General features: G+C 39.8%; 1 protein-coding gene across 2 annotated transcripts in view; it reads left to right on the top strand.

The window, feature by feature from the left end:
- Window positions 1-23,108, top strand: part of SWAP70 (switching B cell complex subunit SWAP70) — a 59,404-nt gene that overhangs the window by 22,435 nt on the left and 13,861 nt on the right. For both annotated transcript variants that reach the window (XM_032788130.2, XM_032788129.2), the window contains exons 4-7: window positions 11,514-11,738; window positions 16,104-16,250; window positions 16,712-16,820; window positions 18,304-18,485. In XM_032788130.2, the coding sequence (XP_032644021.1) occupies window positions 11,514-11,738; window positions 16,104-16,250; window positions 16,712-16,820; window positions 18,304-18,485 (663 nt within the window). The remainder of the gene's footprint in view (window positions 1-11,513; window positions 11,739-16,103; window positions 16,251-16,711; window positions 16,821-18,303; window positions 18,486-23,108) is intronic.

Genomic DNA, 23,108 nt, shown 5'->3' on the forward strand with positions numbered 1-23,108 from the left:
GAAAGTCTCTAGGACCTGTGGAAGAGAAAAATATCTTTTTGACATGAATACAATTGTTTCCTTTTTTTAACGACTAAGGTTTTTTTCTGAAACAAACTGCAGAGTTTGTCTTTTTAAAAGAGCATTTATTGTGAGGAACTGTGGTATGGCAGGAGTGCTGGCTGGTTCCTGGTAAACTACTGAGGGGCAGGCTATAAGAATGACTTCCTGACTCTGGACAGAGAGGAAAGGTTGCTTTTGAAAAGGGGGGCTCCACACCCAGGGCTCATGGTACTGGACTGAGCCCCTAGGTGTGAAGTTTTATTTTTTCTGCTTCTGTTAACTTTTTTCTTCTTGTAAATACACACTCTAGCCCTCATAACATTTAAATCTTGAGGATCAGACCTTGTTTGTTTTGTGTGTGTGGTGTTTAACCACTGCACCTGTTCACATGTGGTTAAGCTGAATTCCCCAGAACCACCCACACGAGTCTCACTCTAAAGAAACTTCTCCTCTTATTTCTTTCCCAGTGTTGTAATGTTTTAGAAGATTCCAGTCTTTTCTTTCCCATGCCAGAGAGCAGAAGTCTGAAGATTTTCACTAACCACCTTGTTTTAGTAAAAAGAAAAAAAAAGAAAAAAAAAGAAAAAAAAATCTGCTTGAAACAGTAGCTGGTTACTGTAGAAGCGAAGAGTTGTGCTGTGAATGAAGGACCAGAGATGAACTGTCTGTAATTTAAGAACTTGAATAATTATAGGCAGGCGTCTCACTTAAACTAGAACAGAATTTTTAAAAGGTAAAAAGTAAGAGCTTATCGTATGGCGAAGGGGAAAGCCATAATGTGGCAGTTCCTGTATGATACTATATAAAATCCAGTTGAATGGACTGCAGTCAGTATGACTTTTCAGCACTTTTGGGGCTTTGCCAACAAATGTTTAGAGTCAAAGATCAAAATGGGGTGATTCAAATTCTACAATATCACGAATAAAAATGAATGTAAGTTGTTTATTATGCTAAGTGGATTGCATGTTTAAACAGTGCAATGAATGCTCCTTATTGGCTGACACATTTACTTCACACATGTATCAGTCAAAGACCATTTTATTCATAAAAATAATGGGCCTGATTGATTTTCCTCAGTTTTATCCTGAGGAGTGTGTTGGGTGTTTTTTGTTTTTGTTTTTTTTTCACACTGGTGCAAACTTCAGTGATTCCAGTGGGAGGGTATTCCTGATTCTCACTGGTGTGAGATTACAAGCCCCCTTTTCTTTACATCACTCTGAATACAGCAATGTCACTTGATGTAGTATGGGGGAGAGTCTTTGTGACTATTGTCGCTGGAGAAACATCTCCTCCATCAACATAAAATGAACCTCTGTGTTTTGCCAGGACAGTTTATTTAGCCGCAGGGCACTTTCACCCTCTAACAATGTTTTAACAATGCTGGGACTTGGTGGTGTCTGGGCCAGAACTAAGGGGGTTCTTTCTCCATTTTTTTCCTCAAACGTTTGGAGTACCTGGCAGTGACTCTTCTGTAAGTCAAGAAGTGAGTCAGTATTGGCTAAGATCGCTCAAGAGCAACATATGATTCTCTCCCTCCCCAGAAGGTGCTCTGAGCCCCTAATGAACTGTAGAACTTGGGACAGAGATTCAGATCCCTTATCTAGTGCTTGATTGGGCTGGCTGCTAGACAGCCTGGCTGGCCTGAGAGTAAATATTTGGCATTTTGTTAGGTGTAGACTTTTTTCTCCTCTGAAATCTCATGCTGCTACAAACATCTATTGCTGGGTGTGTAATCACAATATTCCTGAGACTGCCAGACAGGCTGCATCATCAGCTCCAAAGCTAATGTGCACACTACATACTCCAGATTTTGGGTCTCTTTCATAGACCGTCTTTGTTCATTTCCTCTCCCCACAGACATACATTTCATTCAGGAAAAAGTGCAGCATGTCAGTTAGTATCTCTCATTTTCACTCTTGATTTGATTTATTTTTCTTTAGAGCAGACACCATCTGCATTTTCTTTGTTATTGCAAAGTGTTTAAGTTTCATATGGTCTAAAGAAAGTCTGTAAAGTTATTTGCAATGTTGTTGTAGCTATATTGGTCCCAGGATATTAGAGAGACAAGGTGGGTAAGATAAGCTGGAAAGTTTCTCCCTTTCAGCAATAGAAGTTGGTCCAATAAAATACATTACCTCACTCACCTTGTCTTTATTAAGTCATTTGGACTACTCAGTTCTTATCATGCACAATGCATGTATTCTTTCTTTAACTCTTCACTTTGGGTCAATACAAGTCATGTAATTAAACACAACCAGAGCAACAGAAGATAGGAGTGATGTCTCCTATTTGACACTATATTTTGTGTTTGCTTTGGATCTATCAGTGTGGAGGTCTCTGTCTTCCTGAAAGACGTCTTGTAAAACCAAATGTATTCTGAACCAAGAAATAAAATTAAATAACTTTCAACTTATGTTAGTTTTTGTTTTGTTTTACCTTTATGGACTTTTGATATTTTTACCTTTTTAAATACTTATTGTCTTTTTAATATCACATCAAAAATCCTGATGAGTTCTCCTAAGCATTCTTTAATGCAAACTTGTTAATATCTCTTTTGGGAAGGGAGGCTTTTGTGGGGGGAGGGCGGTGAAGGGGAGGAGTTGGAAATCTCTAGCTATTTTAAGTAGCTTCTTTTAGTTCCATAGTATTATTTAACATAACAGCTAATCAAGCTGTTTGTCTGTTTTTTTGAAACCTATACCACCTCACTTTGCTTTAGGTTCCATTTTATAATGGAGAAGAATGATTAATCCATCAAGTACGGTCTTTCCCCTATTTTTTGCTATTGAGTATAAGAAGAGGTTTGCTTGTCAGGTGTAGTGTGATACATAAAGTGCTTATTTGTAAGATACAGTGCAGTTTTGCAATCAAATGGATAGACTGTTGTGAACCTTCACAGCATTTCACTACAGCCTACCAGTGATTTATTTGTAAGAAGGGTGATTTACCACTGTAATCATTCTCTATAACTTCCCAGCGAGGGAATGATGTTTTTCCCCACCTCTCTGTTTCGGTGGCTTGCTTTATCATTTAAGTACAGTACAACACACTATCTACCACAGTCTCCAGCTCTGAGTCCTTTGTGTGCCCTCCAGCTCTCTCTCCACACTCCAACTCCCACAGGAATTTCATAAATTGGTGGGGAAATTTAGCCTAGTGCCTATAGATAAGAATGCCCGTCACTTCAAAATTCCTGCTGTTCATCACATATTTTAGATCTTTCTACATTGTTAACAATCAGAAGATCTGACTGTTACAAAGGAATGGAAAGGAGCTTCTTGGATCTCTAATGACTGCAGTGGACTAGTTTTTGTCCCAAACCTGGGTGAACATGTACAAAATATTTGCAGAGTCCTAGGTTCCTTGCGAGCTAGCTGAATGTTGATGTTCCCATTCTCTGGTGTGGATGGATGCCCTCTCAGCTAATCTATTCTCTGCTGTTGCCCACTCTTCAGAAGTGGCACATTAGAGTAAAGAAGGACTGAAGTGCTCCAGAAGTAGTCTAGGGGATGAGTGGCAGGTCTGTCTAATATGTTTCCCCTTCCTGGGTCAGGAGGAGAATATTGGGTATTGGTGGGATGGAGCTGTTCAGCGTGGCATACTCCCCTCCGCAACCAGTAGATTTCTGTGTAGTAGTGCTGGAAAAAAAAAATCATTCTTAGGCTCTTCTGCAGCTTTTAAACCCCCTCAGAGAGAGTGGATGAATTGGCATACATCCATAGGACAGCTAGAAAGCAGCAGCATGTCTGCTTGGAGGGGAGATGCATAAGGGGGGGGTGGTGCTCTTGTGGATGGCCCAGAATTCACAGGGATGGAGCATATTTTGCCACTGAACTCTGAGCATAGTGCAGTTAAAGGGTTCTGCCCTCTGCCACCTCCACGCTTCCACAAACTCCTCCTCCTGGCGAGGAGAATGGGTTTGGGTTTTGTGCAGCTTGAAAGCCACTGGCACTCCAGGGTACATTTCCCCTCCTTTTGTGATGGTCTGTCGTAGGCCTACGACTTGAGTTTGAAATTTTCTCACAAGGGTGATTGAGCCTGTTTATGCACTCAATTTTGCACCTATGTAATTCCATTGCAACAATCTGAATGAAGAATCAGGACCACTAACTTCCTGGCTTATTAATGTTTTGTGCATTTGTACTTATGCTGCTGTGTTGATCTATGATAATGGAAAGTGAATATGGCTTTAATGGACTTCTACTGGAGGATGGGAGAGGACATGGTCCCATGAAAGGATCTTTTACAAAGGGATTAGCAGAATAAATCTATTGAAGAACCACTTCCTCCTTAATGTATTATCTTGGAGACTGGGGAGGTTGGAAGCAGATACTAATTCTGGGAAAGTAGGCATTCTCTCACTTGACAGTAAGAATCTTTGTGGTACACAAAACAAAATGATCCTGTTACTGACATGCAAGCTTTTCCTGGAAGGGAAAGGATAAATCTGAGCAGAGTGGTTGTGCCAAACTTTGTCTTGCTGTTGTTGTCTCTGCCTGTTTTAAAGAGAGCTAGATTGGAAAGCGCAGCTCTCTGGATTAGTAAAATAATTAGTCAGAAATAGCCTTGTCTTCTCTTATGGCAGGAAAACTTTGACAAGTAGGTAGGTATTGCAGGGTGCTCTGAAAATGGTCTAGCTATGTTGTATGGCATATTATCTCCTCCACTACCTCATTCCTGTTAGGCACCCAACAGCATTCTCTCCAGCTGTCACCAGGAGTGGTTCTGCTTTTTGCTGCCCCAAGCACAGCAGTCAGACGGTCACGCAGATTCGGTGGCATTTCTGCTGGTGATCTGCCAGTCCCGTATCTTCTGTGTACCTGCTGCCGAAGCTGTGGGACTGGCAGACCTCCCACGGGCATGTCGTCCTCATGGCAATCAGCACGCCACCTCCCACAGCAAGCCGCCCCAGGCACACTCTTGCTGCGCTGGTGCCTGGAGCGCCCCTGGCTCTCACAGATGTGTTCCTCGTTTTTATTAGGTGCCTAGTCGGATGGGGGAGGGATAACTGAAATAGAAGGGTGGTGGAAAGAATTGTAATCATAAGCAAAACATTTCCAGCTGCATCTCCAATTTTTAATATTGCTTTCACTGCCCTTCTTATCTGTTAGACTTGGTGGTATGTCTCACCGTTCTTTAACTGAAACGTGTCTTATCTTTAAAAAAGATTTCCAAACGTTTTCCCTTTCCTCTGTTTCAGCACATGTGGCTGTTACCTTGGAAATGCTTTATCATCTAAATCTATGGTGTGTGGTTAGTAAACAACCATATTCTTGGGCCAGCCTTAATAATGAAATGTGCAGAGCTATGCAATGCGAATCACTGTATAATGTATTGTTATGTTCAATAAACACTTGAAAAATTTAAAAATAAAGCAAATATACATTGTCTTTTTTTATTTAAATGTTCCCAGACCCTGTTTGAGGCCAAATTGTGTAAGTAATTACATTTTTTAAGATGAATTTTTTTTCTAAATCTGCTTTGCTTCAGCCCAAAAGTGTGGTGGTGATGCATGCAGTATGGCGAGTAGTATTATGAAGCACTATGCTCTGCTCTGTCTCATTCCAGTACAAGTTGCAATGAAAAAGTCTGTTCTATGGCAACCAGGGGCGGCTTTAGCTTTTTTGCCGCCCCAGGCACGGCAGTCAGGCAGCCTCCGGCGGCTTGCTTGCGGGAGGTCCCCAGTCCCATGGATTCGGTGGCTTGCCTGCGGGAGATCCGCCGGTCCTGTGGCTTCGGAGTACATGCTGCCGAATTGCCGCCAAATCCGCGGGACCAGTGGACCTCCCGCAGGCAAGCTACCGAAGGCTGCCTGACTGCCGCCCTCGCAGGGACTGGCAGGGTGTCCCCCCCACAGTTTGCTGCCCCAGGCATGCGCTTGGAGTGCTGGTGCCTGGACCGCTGCTGACGGCAACTCTTCTTTGACAAGCTATTTCGGTGAACAGCAAAACAGAAATGGCTTCTTCTTTGTGTGTCCATGCCTCATTTTTCTTGTAAAAATGATATATTTTCATGACTGAACGAGGAGTGTGAATGGAGTTGCATGTTTGTGATTCTGAAAAATTGCTCGGAGGAAGCATTTTTGACTACCTGACTTACACTCACTGTTAATGTAATGACTGCTGTCTTGCCAGACATACCAGGGGTTGAACCAGGGATCTCCAGAGCCAAAATCTTTGGATTCTACAGCGTGAGCTAAAGAAACAAGGCTCTTTAGTGGGGGCTGTAACAGACTGTCATGCCCTGTGTGTTGGGAACAGAGTGGAACTTGTATCAGTAGTAGGTTACATTAATTCTTCCATTTAGAAACCACAGATTTCTTGCTTCTTGAAAAGAACAAGGATAAGGTTCAGAATAGCAGATTTCTTATCTGGTTCTCCATATATGTATAGGTCCTATCCTGACATGCATCTTCACAACTTATATCAAATTATTAGGTTAATTTTAAAGAGAGTAGATAATGGTTTGCATTGTATGATAACCACAGTCTTTGTACTCTGTTTACCCAAATAGCTGTATGAGCTAAAGTAACAAATTTTTGTGTGGGGATTATTTTGTGGGTAGGAAAAAGAATATTTGACCATAAGGGGACTTAATTGCTTAGGAGATTTGTAGTGGAATATAGAGCTTTTCATCTGTCAGCTGACCGTTCAAACTCTGCCCAGGTATGTACCAGACTGGCAGTTTCATTTCAGGGCTCTTTGGTGGCATTTGTGAAATGAGTTCAATGATCAAATTCCACAAAAACCACCACTGCAAGTGAAACCCTTGTTATCCGTCTCAGCAGAGAGGCCAAGGGTCTAATGGAAATGAAGCGTGAGCTATCCACCTAAACCCTGGAGATCCCTCTGTGGCAGGGTTGAGTCACTTTGAGCACTGGGGAAATGATGAGGTGATAGCACCGTTGTCATAGGTCATAGTTGCTCTTGGGTACCTTACCAGTTGGCCTAGACATCGCATCTACTTCATATAAAATGATGGCACTGCAAGTCCTCTACATATCTACTGGTGACCCACTGCAACCGCTGTTTTGATGGAGTGGACTTGGCAGAATAGCCTTGAATGTCTGAGATGTGAGAGGCGCCATCTGCTGGGCATTATGGCTACCTTGATGTTTTTGTTAATTTTTTTTCATCCTTTACACACACGGGTTCATCCAGTTGTGACTGGCAAAAGGTCATGTAAAACTGATATCAGTACTTTCATATGGAATGTGATAATATCCAAAAGGTTGAAACCAATACAGGAAAAACTGCTGATGAAATAAAATAGCATCAGAAAGGGAATAGGAAACTATTCCACTGAAAGAAGATGCTAAAGGCACTTTGTGTCTAGTATTAAAACAAAAAACTCTTTAATACCCATAAGTTCTTAATAGTGACTCTTGGTGAAATCCTGGCCCCACTGAAGTCAAGGGGAGTTATTCCACTGAGTTCAGTGGGTCACAATTTCATCTTCTTAGTAGAGCATTGATCATTGTTTAAAACAAGACAAACAATCCTTTAAAAGAAAATCTTACAACTTTATCACAGAGAATAATTGCACTCAAAGTAAAGCAAACATTGAGTCATACTTACTTCTTAACTTTTTCAACTTATTAACCACAGGTATAGACTGTTTAAACCAGATTTAATTAGTCATTTATTTTGATGTGTTAACGTGTGGAGGGAAGGGGGAGGGGAGAGAAGGGAAGTACTCTGTTCTCAGAAGTATCAAAAGTTCCTCATTTCAGCATGCAAATGAAGTGTTTATGTCCATATTTGACCAGATGGAACTACTGCATTAAATTGATCACTCATTTGTTTTATGCAAATTTCCCCTGTCTCCACGCTGTAATGCAGCTATTGTAGAAAATATTTGTATATGCCTGCCAGAGTAAGAAGAGTAAAGCCTGTAAAATTCTATTGTTTAAAGTTAAACTAATATATAAACCACTTTTCTTGTAAGAAAATATCTAAATATTGCTATTCATACACTTGAATGGACTTTTAGAGAGTGATAAGTGTAACTCATGGAGATTAGTGTACTTGTGGGCTTGTCTCCTTGAGATTAAGTATTCATATATTTTAATCACACACACACAGTAATACTTGGTTTATATAGAACTAATGAAAGTAAATCCCCTCGTTTAGTGTCTCTTTTAGTAAAACATCATTAACAGTTTTGATGTAATCCCTTCTCAGCCCATTAGTTTAATTTAAATTCATGATTGCATGCTGTGGGCAACAGTTAAAATCTGTTCAAATACGATTTCTAGTCCCTCTGTGTGAGCCCAATCTTGTAAAATGATTAGCAAAACGGATTTGAGGGTGCTTCACACCTTTCTTTAAATAAATAAAAAGCCCAAAGTTAAATGACAATAAGAATTCTTAATTCTTTTACTATCTTGTACTTTGGTAGGCTGAGATGACACATGACAAACAAAATAAAGTGAATGGTATGACTTACATTAAGTGCAGAATATTGCAAAAGGGTAGCATTCTGCCCTGGTTATTTTAACTTTCCATCCTGCTAAGGGAACTACAGAGGAATTGAATTGTTCTGTTCAGAGGAATTGAATTGATGGACATAGTGCATTTTAAACCTGAAATGAGAGACTTACTCTTATCTTTTATTAAAGAAAGGATAGCCTGTCTTTAAAAGCCAATGTTTGTTTATTTCAGGTCATTAAGGTGAGGCCTTCTGGAAATTTGTTTCTAAATTGGGGTCATCTAACACTGCAGTTCATGTACACTGAAGTAGCATTCTTTGTTGTTGGCGGTGAGACTTGCCTGCAAGTGGGAAGTAAGCGGCTTCCTGAATCTTACCATAAATCCTCAGCATTCAGTATCTGTTGTTGGAAAGCCCTGGCTGCACATGTTGTGTATAAGAGTTTGAAAAGTGGAAATAACAAACTTAGTTTTTGTGAATTATTCATATAAATTAAAATATTTTAATTATTCAACATGAAATGTTAAGTGATTATAGCTTTAAGAAGTGGTAGGAGTTGACGCTTCTTACCATCAAATTGCTTGAACCTGAATGACCTTACAGTGAGTAATTCAGAGCCATGCACTGAACTTCTAAAATGCAAAGTCTGGGAGTCCATTCCTGCAAAAGCCTACTATTGGCCATAGTGCTTACTCTTGTGAGTAGTCCTTTTGAAATCACTGCACTGAAATCAGCAGGGCTACTCACAGGAGTAAGCACTATGGCTGGTAGTAAATGCTGGCAAAACTAGGGCCTTCAACTTAGCTTTCAGAAGTACAATCATTGTACTGAGATCAATAGGAGTACTCTCAGTAATAGTCATGATATCCAGTTTGAAACGGCATCTACTTAAACATTTTCTTCCTTAAATTGGTTGGCTGTTAGTGCCATTTATGTATGAATACATCCCAACTAAATTCAATGTCAGTTACGTGTAGGGAAACAGAGGTAAAAAATACTTTACTGTTTTTTTTGCCCCCCTAAACCCATCTGCCCTGCAAGGCTAAATACATCTTTGCTTACAATAATCTTTAAGAGGACAATAAGTCCTTACAAAAAGCAAACATCACAGGAATGTAGAATTAGCTCAGAAGCATATGAATTGGGTACTTTTTTCTCAAGTGTGTGTTTTTCTTTTTGAGACAATAAAGTGATTATAGTTTACTTCCTCATTTTTCATTTAGTATTACTGAAAAGGAGACTATTTAATAACTAATCTCAGTGTTCCAGAAATAGCAGTAAAAATCTCATTTCTCTAAGGTTCAGCTCAGGTTCAGTAATTAACTGCTTTGTCAGACTTGTTATAGTCGTCACAGATTTGCACGTATTTTTATTTATTTGCGATAGACTTGGATGCTTGCTCACATCAAGAAGAAGCCACAGAAGCCATATTAGCCAGAGTATTAACATACATACTTGGCTAACATCAGATACTTGAGACCTGGTAGTCCTTGTAGGATGAATGTATGGAAGAACACTTCCTCATCCCCCTTCTCTCAAACCTCCAATGAGAGACGGGGATGGGCCACTCAAGAGCCTACCAATTCAATCCCTTATATACACCAATCAAAAAGTGGCCCAATACTCATGCTAAAAGGTTAGACTGGCCTGTGATGAAGCCTCATTTGGCCCACACTGACTTTTCTGTAATCCATGGAAGAAATTACCTACTTCCTGGTTTCTCAGAAGCACTAGGATAAGGGAGATTGCACAGCATCAATGATATGGAGGGGGGAGATTTTCACAAGTGCTCAAATAAATGACTTTCATTTGAGGCAGTGAGGACCCTGTCACTTTTGAACATAAGATGTTCTAAGTCACTTAGGTGCTTTTTGAAAATTGTACCTACAGTTGGTCTACTTTACACACTTGTTCCAACCCTCCGTCAGGACTGTCTACCGGGGAGAGTAGGCCTAAAAAATAGCTAATCCTGCATTACTGAAAGAGGGATCTGAAAGGTACCTTGTAAGACTCAGTCTGATGGTGTCCACCCCTAAGCCATTGTAGCTTATGACCATCACGTGCCCTTTCAGCAACATCAGCTCTGCACACAAAGACATTCAGTAATTAAGAGGAACTGCATCTAAGAGCCCTTGGCTTGAGAGAGCTGATGCAACATCTGCCATAGGATGAAGGCCAGAGGCAGGATTCATATGCCTGCTGTTGTAGTCACCAGAAAGATGGTGATTTTTATTGTATAGATGTGATTGTGGAAGTAGGAATTCACAAACTGGCACTGGTTAAAGATTTGTAGGGTTTTTTATTATTATTATTATTACTGGATGGATTCAGTTTTAAATAAATAAGTGCAATTAGTGGTGTAAGATAGATAGTCAAGACTTAAGTCTTGACTAACCTCAGTAGAAGGTATAGTTATAGTTGTCTGACACATGATGTGGAAAGTATTAGGAAAAGGAGAATTTGTTTTAGGAATGAATACGTTTTCATCTTCACTTTCATTTCTTTTATGCCCATCCTGATATCATAATATCAGATTTGAGGGGGAGGTTTCAGGGCTCAGACATGTGACTAGCACGTGACTATTGCTAATGTCTTCCCTTATCAATGCTATTTCCTTTACTCTTTCTGCTATATTGTATTGCTTTACTTTTATAACATTGTAATGCTTTTGAGGCTTTCCTCTTTCTCACATTTCATTCTGCATAATCTTGATGCTATTCAAGAACAACTTCCATGTGTATCGTTTGTGGGCGGAAATCCCAAAACTGAGTGTCTGAAGTTAGACGTCTAAATCCATATTTAGGCTTCTGAATCTGAGTAGTCAGATTTTCTAGGGATGATGAGCACACACAAATCCCGTTGTAGCAAATAAGAACAGTGGGAGCTTGGAATCTTTGAAAATGAAGCCATTTATCTTTATCTGCCTAAATGTGAATTTAAGAGCCTAACTTTAGGCACGCAAATTTTGGCCTAGAGCTTTTAAGCATTTGAATAAATTCTTTGTTAAAAATGATGTAATTTTTGCTTCTATTTCTGTACAGATTGAATACTTGCTTAAAAAACTCACTGAAGCAATGGGGGCAGGCTCGCATCAAGAACAGTTTGAACATAATAAGAACAGTCTCGGTGCCAATCAAGGTCTTTCTGCATGGGAATTGATTGAGCTTATTGGAAGTGGACAGTTTAGCAAAGGGATGGACCGACAGACTATATCAATGGCAGTTAATGAGGTCTTTAATGAGCTCATATTAGATGTACTGAAACAGGTAAGAATTGCATGGAATGAATGTTTGAAAATAGTAGGCTGTATGAGTTATTGGATAATGAGATCATTTGCCCATGAATTCTGCTGCCATGAATAACAGTTTCTTTAGATGATGGCAGTGAAGAAGCTTGAGGGGTCTCCTTAGTACTCTGACAGTTGGTTTCTGTTAAGAGTTTGTGAATGTGTTTTATTTTTAAAAGAATATATTTTGTAAAAGGGAAGCTGTGCTATGTAAAAAGATCTATTTAACATTTCTAGTACTGTAAAGGAGATACTTGTCCTTGGTGAGTTGTACTTAGGAACTGAAAGAAAAGTGGCCCTTGTGTTTCTGACTTAAAATAGGCCCTCTCTTTATACCAGTAATTCATTAGCTAATAGAATAGCTGCAAAATTTTATTTATTAATTCCTGAATTTGTGGTAAGTCTTTAATATGTTAATATATTAACATTTGCAGTTGGCTTACAGAAAAAAACACTGATAGGTATATATCAGTATAACTGTGCCCACACAAGGCGATGCACCGATTTAACTGTATCTATTTCTAAATTGATACAGTTAAAACAGCATAAAAATTGTGTAGAAAATGCTATTTAACTCTGCATAGCAGATTATGGAGCATTAGTGATTTACTAAAATGAAGTCAAAGCTAAAAAGTAATGGTTTTATCTTAAAATTCATAGAATATTTGTCAACCTTCTTCTCATTTGGAGTTCCCGTAGAGGGCATGATTACCGTTTGGTCAGGGGACTCCTCAGTTGTTCTAGATGTTTCAGAAAGTCCCAGAATGGCTTTAAAGGACTGTATATTTAAAATAGGAAAAATAAATCCTTAAAACCCCAGTGAAGTGTTTTTATTCAGACAAACTGCACTTACCTAGGATTTTAATTCACACTCATATGTACTTTATGGGGAACTGTTAGTGGTTTTTAATTGTTTCTCCTTGCGAAGAAAGCAAGCAAAGGCTTTTTTGGCTGCCCTTCCAAATCCATTCAGAAGTTATCAGAAAATCTTGGCACAGGAAGTTCTTTCAAAATAGCCAAAGAACAATGGAAAACGTCTGTTTTTGTTAACTCCTTGTTGCTCATTGGCAGGATGAACAGTTGAGGACAAAATTTAAGCCATTCTGCTAATACCATTGAATATCATAATTGGTGTCAGCTCAGTCCATCCATCCACTTGATGTTTGAAAGGAAATCTCTGATTTCTTTAGATGTTTCAAATGCTTTCTATCTGATGCTGTGTTGCCTCTCATAAAAGGATTGCTGCAGTGTCTTGACTGTCTCTTCTTTAGTGACTGTGACTTTGTTCGGTGATGTCTCCCTGCTTCTAAAAAGACGTTTTAAAAAGTTTTCAACCTGGCCTCTTCCCTCTTCTGGACAGTCACCTGTCTGTTGGAAAATGGAGTTCACACTTTAATTCAGATATAACTAGTATTGATGGAATTATTTATTTTTTTTGCAAATTTGACAATATTGATTTTTATTTTTAATTTTGTGTGTGCAAATATTAACTTTTTATTTTTACAGTTGTGGGAAAGTAAGGGTGGGGTAGGGCTGGGATTAGGGTTGGGGCACTGAGGACAGCAGGACTGCAGGGTGCTCCAAGCAGCCCAAGAGGCTTGGATGGAAAGCAGTGGTCCTGGCGCAATAGAGCACAGACCCCCAGCCAGGGCTGCAAGGAGGAAGACAAATCCCCAACTGAGGGGGAGGCCATCCTGCTGCTGAACAATTACTGTCCACACACTCCTGGCTGGTGAGTGTGTGAGAGCCCCCAGCCATGGGGGAAGACGCTCCACTGCTGAATGGCTCCTGCTTGACAGGATGACAACAGGACCAAAAAAAAACCCCCAAACCACCAAACAAATGCAATTAGCACAGGAATTAGCACAGGAAACAGTAACTTTTTAACTAGTTTTTTTTTTTTTTTAAATTGACTAGCCAGTAAATTCAAATGTCTGATAGAACATTCAATCATTTCCATCTTTCAACATGCATCCTCTTTTCTGTGAAGCATCCTTTTGACTAGCTCTAACCACACTGGATAAAACACAGTAGGAGGGTGCTTCTGTTAAAATTATTGTTTAATGCAGTAGTTAATATATCTAATTATGTTTTCATCATTAGATTTCAGTGTTAACAGCTAATTGAGATGAATGGGGGCACACGACTTTGCTTGGAGTCAAATTCTCCTCCCTTGTGCAGGAGTAAATAGGGTTTATATGGAGGACTAATAGAAAACAGAGGGATGGAATTCTCCCCATAACCTGGGAAAAATGCACCATGTAGCTGTGTAGCTATCTCATGGCGGCTGCTGCTGCCTCATGTTTATGGTATTCTTGGGGAATAAGGAGCTTAAATTGGTCTTTCCCATTTGCTAACAGCAGTATTTATTAAAAATAATGTAGTTGGTACTATAAGTGTACCTGGTGTGTTGTTTATGCGTTATTGAAGTTTAGGGGAAGGCTACACTATATTCTTCACTCACCCTATACTTGGGTACATTTGGAACTGATAAGAGAGGGACATGATAGTCCAGAATAAGGCTTGGGTAAAAGCCAACTATGGTTAGTCCTTTCTGTGTGGATGTGAAATGTAGATGCTTCAGATCCTGGGGCCAGTCTACTGGACTCCACCACCAAAGATATATAGCTAGAACAATTGTATTTTTACATCTTTGACATTTTAATATTTCCTCTGTGTGAAATACAAGTTCTGTTTTGGACTGAGTACTTCTAGAGCTCCTCCCCCACAGAAAAGAAAAGGGAAGTGATCCTGATCTCATTCAGCTTCAAAGCAAAGAGAAATGTGGTATTTCTTTTATTCTGTCAGTTTTACTTATTTTCCACATAAACTGAACACAGTTTAAGCAAAGAACTATCTCCACATCCCCTGGCGGCTCCTCCTCTTCACCAAGAGACAATGGATAGAAATACATTTCCAAAGAACGTTCACTAGCTGTCTAAAAGGGGAAAGATATGTAAGAAATCCTGATTTATATCACAAATGAACTTTCTTACTGCTGGCCTACATGGTGTTAGGTCTGCAGTAAATATAAATGATTAGATCTAAGATCCCACTAATAGTTCCACTTCCAGTTCAGCTGAGGGCAAATTGATCAGACTAGTTCTTCTTCTTCTTCTGTGTGCAGATTGTAAAAAGCATGGATTGGAAAAGGAAGGAGAAGGGAGTTTGAAATCTTTCTGATGATGATTAAGGTGGGGTATTAGGGCATGTCTGTATAGCTATTAGTGCACAGCAAAGTGCTGTGCAAATCTAGGCTGCCCACTCACTGGCCATGCGGAATTGCTTCAGGAGCTAAAAGTGTCATAATGGGCTTTGATCTATGTGGTGGCACACTACTATAGATCAAAGCACACTGCAGCACTTTTTAGTGTAGTAGCAGCATCCTCGCAGCCAGTTAGTGCCTGGCAGGCTAGAGCAGGATAGATTTACACCTAGCTTGCTGTGAGATAACTGTTTGTAGAAACAAGCCCTTGGAAACACAATGTTTTTCTTTTATTTAGAGCGGATTAAGTAAATGTAAGGAAAACTAAAATACTATGGATGAAATCTTGGCCCCACTGAAATCAATGGAAAAACAGCTGTTGACTTCAGTGGGTCAGGATTTTGCCCTAAGCTCCCCAGATAGAGTATACTAGTCAGAAGTACAGTTTTCATTCTCCCTTTCTCAGTCCCACCAGCTGAAGTTTCTAGCACACTCTCATTGGGATCATTTCTTTAAAAAAGGCTTTGGACTTTTTTTGGGTGCAGCTAGAAGAGCAAGGCAACAGAAGATATTTTAGGAGACAGGAAGAACCGCTTCCAGGAGGTGGAAGTTTTATCCCCAGGGTTACGTGTACAGTACGGGATGGAATATCTAGCTAAAAAATCTGTTTAGCTCTCTAGGCCCTGCATATACTGCTGGGGTACTTTGATGTATGAGGTATTTTGTTGTTGACATTTCACAATGTGATTAAATTAATAAAATCTCTGTCATTACACACCATGGATGACATGTCCAGCAGAGTAGTATGGTAGCACTAATAATAATAATAATAATAATAAAAAAAGGAAGAGTGGTGGTAAAATATTGTCAAATAGAATCCGGAGAGATTGTAGTATTATTTCTGTTTATCATAAAGATGGTTTATCATTTGCAAATCGGGAAAAAGGAATCACAAATTACTTTCATGAACTAAGCAACAGCTGATGGAATTGCAAGTTATGAGGAACGGGAACGTGTAAGAATCAGCATTTAGAGCCTGGTCTGTTAATCAGTCTTGGATCATAACCTTAGGGTACACAAGTAAAAGGGAGTGCAGTACAATCGAGGGGACGCAGTTCAATGGGTCATCTTTTTTTACAGGGTTACATGTTGAAAAAAGGTCACAGAAGGAAAAATTGGACAGAACGTTGGTTTGTGCTAAAACCAAATATTATTTCATATTACGCGAGTGAAGACTTAAAAGACAAAAAAGGAGACATCATCTTGGATGAAAACTGTTTTGTAGAGGTAAAAATAAATTCAACTCTCTAAATTATAGAAATTTTAAAATCTTTTGTGGTGGACTCCCAGTGTCTATTCGGTGATGGTGAGATATTTGTTCTATTTTTTTCCTTTTTGCATCAGTGGGTCACTCTGTTGGACTGTGTCTCTAGGTTTTATTTTCACGAAGATCATTTAATGAAATTATTGGATTTTGTACAAATAAATTAATGAGTGGAAAGCAGTAACAGTAAAGACTTAACTATTTTATAATGTTTCAATTTTCCGTAAACTGCAGTTTTGCACCTCTGTGTAAAATGGCATTTATATCCCAAACTATAAAGTATGAAAATGAAATATTGTACAGTTGTATGTCTTCATAGCCTGTACATGTGACTGATTAGTGCATAGGTGGGATGCGATGTGATGTGCTGTTCAGGTGTGGTATTTAGGTTCACTGGAAACTAATATTTTGTTTTCCATTCCAGTCCTTGCCTGACAAAGATGGAAAGAAATGCCTTTTTCTTATCAAATGCTTAGATAAAAGCTTTGAGATTAGTGCCTCTGATAAAAAGAAGAAGCAGGAGTGGATTCAAGGTAAGGTGAATCAATCTTAGTGATGATGTGCAAGTGCTTCAAGGTAAGGTGTCTTAAATCTTAGTGATGATGTGCTTTGCAAAAGCGGGGCCGTAAGCATGTGCTTAAGAACAAGATTTTCACAAGTGACTAGTGATTTTGGGGTGGTTCCCCTTTGAGTTCCAAAACTGAGACATCTCAAAGGGGCCTGATTTTCAGAAAGAGATAAGCAACAAAATGCTGAAAAATGGGCTTCTTCAAGGTGTCAAACTGAGGCACCCAAAATCACTAGTCACTTTTGAAAATCTGTGCTGATGAGCTTTCATAAATTTTATCCTGTAGGAAGAGTGCATATGGAACTCTGCCTACCAGCAGTTCATTTCAGTAACTGATTTGCTGCATGTTGTGGGATGGTTAACACAAAATGAAAGATGATTTTTATTTGTTTACTTTTTGTTATTTCTTTCTTTACAAACTTGATCTGTGATACAGCCACATTTTTGAGGAAGAAAATAAATTGTTCAGTAGGTTTGATTTGTTTTGTTTTTTTTGTTGGGGGTGGGGCAAGTTTGTTCATCTTAAAACTGGTTTTTATTTTTGAGATAATATTGTCAAGTTGACACAGCATAGGGCTGGAGACCAGGACCTCTTGTTCTCTAATTCTGGCTCTTCCACTGCAATGCTGTGTAGTGCGGAAAAGCCAATTAACATCTGTACAGCACTTTGAAAATGCAAAGTGCTAAGTATGGTTGTTCATACTTTCCTCCTAATTTACAGTATCTACTTAATTAGGCTGCACAAGGGGCGTATGGTTAGCAATTGCACAATGCTAAAGCTAGACATTTCACTCTTCTAAATAGTTTATTTCCTCTTTTGATAATATTTCTAGCACTTCACTGCTTTCCTTTCTGAACGCTTCAGTCACTCTAAATATATCCACTTTCTTGCTGAAAGAATTTACTTTTCTTTTACTGGTAAGATGTATAGCCCAGATAGAATGCTGGTCCTAGGAAATGAAATGTGAGGGTACTATTTTTGAAGTTCTATCCGTGAACATGTCCCTGAGAAACAGAGTGGTTATTATCTGGATTAGAAACATTGAGAAAATTGTCTAAGGCTGTGGAGAGAAATTTGCAATTGATTGTCGTTTCCTTAGGCTTTATCTCTTTCAATAATTTATATTCATACCATCTTAATCTTGTCAATGCACCACTAGAAATTGACACTGAGTATGGAATAATCGGTCAGGGTATTAGAAGTACCAGACGTTCCTCTCTTTGGGATACAGATGATATTGCAATATGTAGAAATCCAACACACTCACTTTTTTCATCTTATTAGTTAACTTAATAAGAGAGAGTGGGGATGAAGAGAGACAATTGTGTGCGATAACAGAATAGCTGTTTCTCACCCACCCAGGCTATCCAGAGAGTCTAGCATTTCTCCTAACTGAAGTTCTCTTTTATTGTTGCCTTTCCTTTCCATCACGTGGACTCCTTTACAGCCATTCAGACCACTGTAAGCCTGCTGAGGGTTGGCAGCCCTCCACCTCACAAAGAAGCGCGCCAGAAACGGAAAGAATTACGCCAGAAACTGCAAGCTGAGCAAGAGGAATTGGAGCGGCAAATGAAAGAACTCCAAATAGCCAATGAGAACAAGCAGGAGGAATTGGAGACAGTGAGAAAGGTGGGGGCAGGTTCTTAGTCTTAAAGCTTTTACATTGCACTGATCAGACCAGAATTTTGCCTAGAGAAGTTTGTTTGGTTGAGATTGCGTTTCTTGAAATATTGATCTGTTTTACACGTGTGTGCTTTTTGTGCAGGGTCAGGACACACTGAGTCAGGCTGAGCTATGCTTAGTGCAGGATCCTGGGTGAGCGGAAAGGATGGGAAAAGAGGCAAGCATGCAGCTATTCCAACCAGGAGTTACTGGCAAGTGAGCTAGCCCCTAGTTAAGTTAGTGCTGTCTGCAACAGCTCTCCAAAGGCCGTTCTGCTGGAGGAACAGAAAGTGCTGTGGGTGTGCCTCCTATGCCAGAGGGGGAGAGAGGCATAGCGCAAGGGAAATCACCAGCTGTTCACATAGGTTAGCTGTACAGCACTTTGTGCCATGGATGCTTCTCAGAGGGGCTGCACCATGGCCAGGGGATCTAGCCCCTTTAATTAATTAATTAAAGGAGCAGGCTGGCGTTTAACAGAGTTTCCATTAAGGTTTTCTTAGTTTTAATGGATTACTAAAGTTACATAGGTCACAGGGACTGAGAAAGAGGAAAAAATCCTGCCCTAGCACACTTCCAACAATAAAGTTCAGTTTCCAGAGCCACATTGAAATATGCTGCAGAATCCTTGTGTGTGTTTGTAATATAATGGGAGCAGTTTTGGGCAGATTCACAAAGGTATTGACCACATGTACTTTGCTCAAACACATGTTTTCTCACAAAATTTGCATCGACTTTGCAGAGCAACAGATTCAGACAGCTCGAGTGTGACTGTTGGGAGAAAAATTGATTTCTAAAGCTATCTGAAAAGCTCTAAAGGTGTTTAAAACTTGGATTAAGGAAGCTTGGCAGAAGGTTTTATGAACAGCACTGAGGAGCATTGCTGTTAACTTGCTGATCACTGCAGATATTAGAGTTGCCTACATCTGTGTGATTGCTCCCCTGTGAGGCTTGGTGAAAGTTAAAAGATCCATTCTACCTAATTTAAGATTTATGTATCAAAAGCTCTAGCTGTTTTCATTGTAGAAAACGTTTTGTAATTTAAATGTTCTTGGACAAAACTTACAAACCGAGTGAACTTTCCCTTAAATATCATGGGTTATTCTTGGATTTCAACCCCACCACTTGCCATACCATGTTTCAGCTGCTACCTAAAGTGCTTCCTGTCAGCAGCCGGCATCACTTCCTTACCTCCTGACCCCCATGCTGTAAAATGGAGACAGCTGCCTTTTCCATTTAAAAAAATAAAATAGGCCAGAGAAATATGTTCTTCATTTCCTCAGAAAAGAAGGAATTCCTGTCCCAAAACTACACTGGCCATTTCAGGACTAGTGATAGGCTTACAGTGTGATTCTCTCATGATCCATCAGTGCTGAAAGGGTCTTATGCCGATAAAAAGGGGAGCGTCCCATCTCCTTAATGGGACACTGTACTTTTCTGTAGTCTTGGTCAATTCAGAGACAACAGAAGACCTTAAATTCATGATGATACCATATACGTAAACTTCACTTTAGGTCATTTTCAAAGGTTTCAAAAACATGTTCGCCATAACCTTCTCTCCCTCTGAGAGCTGGCTTTCACAGGCAGAGATTAAAAAATAGTACCAATGTAAAAAATATGTCTAAAGCAGTTTTCTAGAAGATGTGTAGCACGTAGGGGAATGTGGGGTGTTGTATAAGAGTTTTATTGGCACTCCTTTGGGAAGGCCAATATATATCAAATGAATTCACTTGTGGATAGGCAACTCATGAGTAATTAAGCCATTCAAAACTCTCTTGGCTCTCCATCTTCTGTTCTGTCCTTTCCCTCCCTTCCTCCCGCTACGTTGTTCCTCCGTTTTCCACTTCATGCTCCTATTAACTCCTCCCCTCCCCTTGCTCATACCATCTCCAACTACATATATTTATTTGTTAGTAATTTGTGTACTGTCAGTATATTCCATGCCATACAACATGTGGAAGGAGACTTGGTCCTTGCCTCACTGTGGTTGCAAGCTATTAAAATGATATTCTTTAGCCAAGTAACATGAAAAGCAGAATTGGTCTGCTCGTAACCTTGTCCTAAATTTCAGTTGGGTTTGTGTTTCCTGTTAGAGCACACTTGCCTCATTGCTCATGAACCTTCATAAATAGAAAATATCTGATTTGTTACCTATTAAGCTCTTAGAGCAAGATTAGATCCAATTATAAAGTAAACTAGAGTGACTAGATGTGGACTGCAGAGAGTCACACAGACTTTGAATCCATTATATGTATGCAGTCTGAGGCCCTGATCCTGCAAATACATAGAGAAGTTTAACTTTAAGCATGTGAGTAGTCCCATTAAGTAATATGTTTAAGTTAAGCTTGTCTGTGTTAGTAGAATATAATTGTTGTCAATTCTCGTGACTTTAAAAAACTCCAAATATGAGACTTATAATAAAGTCCGAGCTCCTGGAATCATGTGAATATTTTAGAATCTCAGCTTTCATTTAAAAAGTGAGTTTGCATCTCTCATGGTTGTGGAGAGAAGCCTAAAAATGTGATCTGAGTGCATGCTATAGGCATAGAAACTAGAAGGCAAATGTAAAAACCCAAATGTATTACTTTTAAAATCTTGTAATTCTTGTGAGTCCGATTCTTGATTTTTTTGAACACATCAGTTTGGTAATACTGGGATATGGGGTTTTAGTTTCCTTGCCATGCTCTGAATCTGATAATAGAAGGTTTTGTTCTGATTTGATTCCTACCCCATAATTTTAAACACGGTAATGTGCCAAAATGCAATGCCTGCCTTAGCTCATATCTAGTACTACCTACTCATATCATTTGTGTAACTTACCAGGCAGCAAAAATCCTGGGCATTGACTTCTGTTTGCTATAACTTGAGGAGCAGGTGCACAAGAGGAAGAAACATGGGATTGTTCTCACGGAAGCTGTACGTTTACTGAATTGTAACAGATTTCTGTGACTCTTGTAACGGAGATGGCAACTGGCAAGAGTGTTGAGGCAAGAAGCTCCCTTCAGATAGGTCTGGATGATTCCTTAATCTTAGAGGATGAAAAGAGAACAATTTAGGCTAAAACATGAACTCCTGCATTTCCACCACATGAAAGATTTGTGTATTTGGGGTAGGAGAATTAGCAGCTTTTGATCAGTTAGGAAAATACGTTTAATGGAAAAAGCTACATAAACGTTTCAGGAAACTGAATTGTGCCAGAAAGCTTGGAGCTCAGTTTGCATCAGGCTGAGAGCCAGCGTGAGTTCAGGGAGAGCTCAAGTACACTCTGGGAATGGCCTGGGCGCCAGGAAATCTTTAGAAGTGTGGATGAGTTGTTGACATTTGTCTAAAATAACATTTTTTTATGGAATGTTGAGATTCCCCTTAATCTAATTAAAGGATGAAATTTACCCCCATAGTGAGGCCAAGAACAAGGCCTAGAACCTGTTAAGTCTGTGTTTTGAGGTCATAAGTGGGACTTAAGTGATGCAGAAGGCCAGCATGTGGTCTGGGTAATATGACATAAGTTTCACACAAAGCACCCACCATACTTTGTTTGCCTCAGTAACTTTTCTGATATCTAACGCCCTTCTATGACTTCCCCAGACCAGGGTATTTATGCATATATTCTTGGACATGAGGGACAGAAAGCTCAATGTAAAAGTATCTATCCTCAATCTATAGCAGCAGGAACAGGATCTGATAGTTCAAGTGACTCGGCGTGGGTGGATCTTGTCTATCCGGAGCCCCCAGATGTCTACAGGGATCCACGTGGATGCAGGGCTTAGCTGATGTGGACACTTGAAAAATTATGACCTTAGATTCCAGTTTTTATCAATCTGATTTGTATTTGGCCCCTACATTCATACTAGTGTGGCTTTATTTTCATTTAGCTTAATAAACGGGGGGAAGTGAACAGGTAAGGTGCCCTTAAATTAGCATATTGAATTTGGATGTTTTTAAGATGTTGCTCCCATTCCCCCAGAACACTTTCCAAAGAGACTGTTGTAAATCACCTACATTTGAGGACTAAACCAAACACCAGACTTCTCCCATGCTATTTAATACTGAAGTTATTCTTTTTTCCCCCTTGTTGCTTCAGTGCTGGTCAGCCGGATCGTTTTTGTCAGTTACTTGTTGTCGTAGCTTTCCTACTCAGATTTGAACCTTAGCGTTTATAAACTGAGAAGCTAGCATGAACCCTGTAAGCTTAATTACCAGCTTAGATCTGATATCGCTGCCACCAGACAGGAATCAGTGCCTGTCTCACTCTGGTCTCCCCAAAACCTTCCCTGGGAGGACCCCAAGAACCCAAATCCCTTGGATTCTTAAAACAAGGAGAAATAAACCATTCCCCCCTCCTTTTACCCCTCCCAGGCTTCCCTCGCCGGGCTACCCTGAAAGATACTGATCCAAACTCTTTGAATCTAATCCCCTTCCCCAGAGGCAAACAGATTGAAGGAAAACAGAGAGAGATCAAGTTTCTTTCACCCTCACTCAGTCAGAGTCCCTGCAAAGGTACGCTTTGCAACTCTGACACAGAGATTTTCCCTTCCCCCCTGTTTCCTTCCTCCCCACCAATTCCCACTAGGAAAAGACAATCCAACAGGTCTT

Source organism: Chelonoidis abingdonii, chromosome 4, assembly GCF_003597395.2.
Source record: "Chelonoidis abingdonii isolate Lonesome George chromosome 4, CheloAbing_2.0, whole genome shotgun sequence".
NCBI classification, from domain to species: Eukaryota; Metazoa; Chordata; order Testudines; family Testudinidae; genus Chelonoidis; species Chelonoidis abingdonii.